Source organism: Myotis myotis, unplaced genomic scaffold (assembly GCF_014108235.1).
Source record: "Myotis myotis isolate mMyoMyo1 unplaced genomic scaffold, mMyoMyo1.p scaffold_m19_p_10, whole genome shotgun sequence".
NCBI classification, from domain to species: Eukaryota; Metazoa; Chordata; class Mammalia; order Chiroptera; family Vespertilionidae; genus Myotis; species Myotis myotis.
In genome coordinates, this window is record NW_023416314.1 from 11,172,763 (window position 1) to 11,178,762 (window position 6,000).

Sequence of the window (6,000 nt, forward strand, 5' to 3'; positions counted from 1 at the left end):
GAAGACTGGAGAAAAGAGATGCGTCCCAGAATGCAGATAGCCCGTGGAATTCAGAGATGTCAGCGGAGGTCACGCCAAGAACAAGAGTGTGGGAAAAGGGAGAGGAAGAGTTTCCTGGAAGGGCAGGCGCCTCTTGGGGACAGCAGAGATGAAGGGCCTGGGAATGGGATCTGCGGGCACAGTGCCTGGGAAAGTTTGGGACGAAGAAAACAGGTGGGTGCGAAGGAGCCCCGGGCCTTCAGGGTGCACAAGGGTGAGAGGCTGGGGTGGGCGGGCAGGCCCCCGAGTCCAGAGACCCCGAGAGCGAGGTCTCACTCCTTTGGCGTGTTCTAACGCCCGCCCCCCCTAACCCCAGGGCCCAGAGGTCGGGGTCTCGCCCCGGGCCACAGGAACCCCAGGCCGGCGGGGTGAGGCGGGGCCGCCCCCCAGCGGTCGGGCTCTGCGCACGCCCGACTCGCCCGGCGCCAACTTTCCGGATCCCCGTCCCCTCCCGACGCCCGGCCCTCCGCCCGGCTCACCGAGGGCGCCGTCAGGCGGCTGATGCTCTCGCCCAGCGAGTCCAGGTTGACCCGCCTCCGGCGCTGCGCCCTCCTGGCCCCGGCGGCGGCAGCGGCGGCCGTGGCGGCGGCGGCGGCCGCGCTGGGCTCGGGCTGCCCGGGCGGGCTGCGGCTGCCGTTCCAGCAGAGCCTGGACAGCGGGCACTCGCCCTCCTCCTCGGGGCTGGTCTCCAGGTAGTCGGAGCCCAGGGAGCTGAAGGACTCGGACGAAATCTTCCTCCGAGACATGCTGCTAGCGGCGCGGCGCGGCGGGGCCGAGGCGGCGGCCGGGACGCGGGCGGCGGCGGGAGCGGGAGCGGGACCGGCGAGCGGCGGCGTTAGGCGCGTCGGGGCCGCGGGGCGCGGCGATCGCGCTCAGCCGGGAGGGAGTCTCCGGAGCCGCGGAGCCCGCAGAGCCCGCAGCTCATGGCGGGAACTTGGGCGCCGCCGCTCGCTGGGGCCCGGGCTCGGCGGCAGCGCCGGGCTGGGCTGGGGGCCGCCGCCGGCTCGGCTGCAGCTCGCGCGGCGCCGCCTCCGCGCCCGCCTCGGCGCCTCGCCGTGCGCCGCGCTCCGGCTCGCGGGGAGCCCCCGAGTGTGTGAGCGCGCGGCGCGGCTCGCGGGGAGGGCTGCGGCCCGTGCGTCCCGGAGGCAGAGGCTGCCACCGCCCGCGCGCCCCGCTCGCCCCCCTTCCCCTCTCCTCCCGCCTCTCTCCTTGCAGCCCGCCCCCCTCCGTCTCTCTCGATCCACCACCCCCCGAGCCTCCCTCCGCCTGCATCACGTGTCGCCATCGCACTCATGGGGAGTCTCTGCCTTGCCTGTCGCCACGTTTCAGGAGCAGCAAGGACACTTGGCTGCCGTCCTCGTGCGCCCTCCCCGCTCCCACCGTCTCCTCCTCCGGGGAGTGCACCGCCGTCCGGGTCAGACCACAGGCCCTCGCCCCCAACGCCTACCCCTCGCCCGCGGAGGAGGCGGCTGGGGCGCAGAGAGGAGGGGATCCTCCCGGGAAAGCCCGAGCGCGCCAAGTGGGGGTTAAGGTCCATCTTTGCCCTTTCCCGCCTTCCTGGGACTTTATTTCGGAAGTTCTGAGCTGGGGAAAGGCCGAGCGGGCCAGCCCGCCCATCCGGAGGAGACGCTAAGGAGGAGGAGGGAAGGGGCCACATGTTGGCACCTATTCTGCCCAAGCAGCTCGCGGGGACCGCGCTCGCCGCCCCGGAGGCCGCGTGGCTCGGAGCGAGCCCAGGGCGGGAGGCGCTGAACGAGGACGGCGTCCGCTCGGCTCGGGCGAGAGCGCGGCGGCGGAGCTGCGGGCCGCCGGGCGCACGGGGCTCCCGGCTCCCGGCTCCCGGCTCCCGGCTCCCGGCTCCCGGCTCCCGGCTCCCGGCTCCCGGCTCCCGGCTCCCCGCTGGTGCTGGACAGCTCCGCGTGCCACCTGCGGCCGCGTCAGCTGGGGCTCGGGCTGGGGACCAGTTTTGCAGACTCCACCACCTAGGACCGGGCTGGGGGGAACCCGGAGAGTGATCCCATGGCCCTCCTTCTCCAGGCTCTTAGCGCCAAATACACGATCTGTTTGCACTTGGCTGCACTTGCTGCCCAGAAAGCTAAGGGGAGTGCGAGAAAGGCTTTCCAAGCCCAAGGAGAGAAGCGTCACCGCGCGAACAGAGCTCTTGCTGAGAGTTTGTGGCGGAGCTGCTTCATTGCAGACCAGCAGCCGCTCCAAGCACTGCTTTGGCTCCAGAAAAGCCTCAGAATTGTTCTGACATTGGGGGACGGGGAGAGGGGGGGAGCAGATAAGACTGCCCTGGAAGAGGGGTCCTAGGCTGTGCTTCCCTCCGCAACAAAGATGAGCACCCTCCCCACCTTTCCCTTCCCGGGAAAGAAAAGTTCAGGGCTCAGGCTTTAGCCCCTGATGACACTAAGGCCAAAACGTTTTGGTTTTTTGTTTTGTTAAGGACTGGTCCTTCCAAGGTGAAGGCAGATGGGTTTGTGGATTGTATTTAAGGAAAAAAACAAAACACACATAGCTGTGCTCTGATCCCAACCCCAATTTGCTTTTAACTCTAAACCTTCCCAAATATTTATGAGGGCCCAAATAAATATGAATGCTTTTTGAGATTTCCTTTTATATGATGGATAAATACACTCAAATTGATGCAGAGATATGCCTGATTCTTAGATTTTAAATAGGAGTTAAAGACATGAAAAATGTGACCCAGTGTGGCTCCGTTGTAACATTGTCCAGTACACCTAAAGGTTCCATTACCCAAGTTTCAGGTTCGTCCCAGTAGTGGCCCCTAAGGAAAGCAACCAATTGACATTTCTTTCTCACATCTAAGTTTCTCTCTCCCTCTCTCTCTCTCTCTCTCCCTTTCTCTCTAAAATCAATAAACATATACTTGGGTATATGTTTGGAAAAAATCTCTTTAAAAATGCTACACTTAAATATATATATGAATATATATACATAGTCTTTTCTCAGCCTGCTGAGTAAGTTGCTAACTGCATAGTTTCTCCTCTAGAGAGGAAATTCGGGACTCTCTTCTAAAATTGCTATTTATTATTATTATTATTATTATTATTATCATGTGATTATCTACTATTGATTTCCCCATTACATCTATATGCATTTGTTTCCACTGGAAATCAGACACAATTATACTTTTTATCATAAAGAATAGTAGTCAGTTCTTGTTTCACTGGCCTTTTTTTCTGAAATACAAAGGATGGTTCTTTTGAAAATTACACAATTCCAACTTTGGTAAAACTGTCTCAAATTCTTGCTGTGCAGTATTGATCATGGCATAATAAGTTGGAGTTATTGGTTCTTGTCTTAGTAATGATCATCGTGTGATTATCTACTATTGATTTCCCCATTACATCTATATGCATTTGTTTCCACTGGAAATCAGACACAATTATAGTCACACAACTTTACAGCTTCTATTAAGGGTACTAAATAGCATTAGGTCCTTCACATTCTTTTAATAAAACTGCTAATACAGCCCTAGCTGGTTTGGCTCAGTGGGTAGAGTGTTGGCCTGTGGACTGAATGTCCCAGGTTTGATCCGGTCAAGGGCACATGCCTGGGTTGTGGGCTCGAACCCAATAGGGGGTGTGCAGAAGGCAGACCATCAATGATTCTCATCATTGATGTTTCTATCTCTCCCTCTCCTTCCCTCTCTGAAATCAATAAAATATGTTTTTTTAAAAAACTGCTAATACACACACACACACACACACACACACACACACACACACACAATGTTCTGTGTGGCTACGGTAAATAACCTTTTACATTGAACTTAAAACCCCAACTTTTTCTAATCATTCTGACTCTTGTCTCCAAGTCAAAATGACTGAGTGCTGAGCAATGAGTACAATTTGTTCCTAAAATTTACAAGAGGCCCCCGGAGTCTTCCTGTTTACACTGGAGGTTTATTGCCAGAAAGAACTCTGAACCTACCGGACGTTTTTGACTCATGTGAACCATTTGAATCAAAGACTCTTTATAGCATCTCGCCAAGTGAAGTGGTCCTAGAGCTTTCTGTAGGAATTAGCCTGTCTTTGATCATGATCTTCCCACTGAATTTTTAAACTATAAATAAACGGAGGCCTAGCGAGAGACAGTTCATCGTCTGCATTCAGGGTTGCCAGGGCTTCCTTTGTGTTTTCGTTCAGGAGCGGGGTCAAAGGCTCTTGATAGGAAGAGCGCTGTGTTCTATATTTGAATTAACGTTTTTAAAGGGAGACAATAGGAGTAACCTATGCTCCATTTAAAAAAAAAAAAATGTGTAAGCCTTGGCGCTAGTAAAAGGAATCCAAACACTTTAGGAAAATGAAGTTTCTGCGGGGATGTTAGAAAAAGAAACTTGCCTATGCATGCCCACAGGCCCATTTCTGCTGGAGGTATTGTGCTTCAATACATTCCCCTTTTTTTTTTATTGCTTAAAATATTACAAAGGGTATTACATATGTGTCCATTTTATCCCCCCGCCCTCGACATTCCTTAAAGCCCACTCCCGTTGTATTTGGTTTGCCTGTGAAGTTGGTGAGGGCACCTGAGCACTCACTTCAGATTGATCACCCATTGGGAAGGACTCCTTAAGAGAGTAGTTTCTCCACCTTAATAAAGAGGGTGACTGCTTCCCCTGTAAACATAAAACATCGGTTGTTGTGTGTGCCTTACCTTCACATACAGCATTGCTATTTATGAACTCCTGCCCCTTACTTTGGCTTGTTTAATTTGTTTTTCATTCTTCCCAGAGAAGTAGTTGAGGAAAATTCACCTCTGCCAAATTCAAGTAAAAACTACAAGCAGTCCTCACTCCCCAAATTCTTTCCAATTCAAAGCTCCGCACTCTTTCCTAATTTGTTCCCATCCACCTAAGTCTCCAGCAGGAAAACCTGCAACATCTGACCCTAGAGCAGAGTTTTTGCCTGATGTCATGAGAAAGAGAAACTCTCCTCCTAGTCCAGTGATGGCGAGCCTATGACACGCGTGTCAGAGGTGACACGCGAACTCATTTTTTTGGTTGATTTTTCTTTGTTAAATGGCATTTAAATATATAAAATAAATGACAAAAATATAAGTCTTTGTTTTACGATAGTTGCAAATATCAAAAAATTTCTATATGTGACACGGCACCAGAGTCAAGTTAGGGTTTTTCAAAATGCTGACACGCCGAGCTCAAAAGGTTCGCCATCACTGCTAGTCAATCTTTGCATAAACCTGGCAACTCACAGGAGCTGTACGTGTGACATTAAAGCAAGTTCTTCTAAAGAAATATAATAGCTGGTGATCTCTTAACTAGGGCAAGTTTTTCTGGATCCCTAACCTAGAAATTAACACACATAACACCTACTCCTCCCCTGCAGGTTAATCCTATGTCCGTGTTTCCTGGAGATCTTTCTATGCCTCCCACTTCCTCATATTCTCTATTTAAAACAGGGCAAACATACTTTCCCAGTGAGAGATTATGAACAAATAAGGGGAGATATACTGTGCTTTATATTCTTGCATAATGTTGTAAGGAAACTTAATATTAAGGAAAATATCAAAATGAGAAGAATCAACTATTTTGTTCATATATAAAGGGGCACCTGGAAGATAATGCAACTCATCATTCGATGATTATATTTCATCACAAAACCATCCGGAAGGGATCGGGGACTTGTTAATCAAAACAAGAGTTGGGAGGGGCAAGGAGGAAATAGAGAAAAAAACAATAAAGTCAATGCAGCACTTGGTAGACTTTGTGAATCAATGGAGGGCTGCCTTGTTTTGAGGCCACCACGTCCAAGAAAGCAAGAAAGGCCGAAACCGGTTTGGCTCAGTGGATAGAGCGTTGGCCTGCGGACTGAGGGGTCCCAGGTTCGATTCTGGTCTAGGGCATGTACCTGGGTTGCGGGCACATCCCCAGTGGGAGATGTGCAGGAGGCAGCTGATCGATGTTTCTCTCCCATCGAT

The 6,000-nt window shown here is 52.5% G+C and overlaps 1 protein-coding gene across 1 annotated transcript in view; it reads right to left on the reverse strand.

Moving 5' to 3' along the window:
• GUCY1A2 (guanylate cyclase 1 soluble subunit alpha 2) overlaps positions 1 to 1,176 on the reverse strand; it is a 283,849-nt gene extending 282,673 nt beyond the window's left edge. The window contains exon 1 of the mRNA XM_036324459.1: positions 519 to 1,176. Coding sequence (XP_036180352.1) covers positions 519 to 785 — 267 coding nt within the window. The 5' untranslated portion in view covers positions 786 to 1,176. The remainder of the gene's footprint in view (positions 1 to 518) is intronic.
• Between the last annotated feature and the right edge of the window lie 4,824 nt (positions 1,177 to 6,000).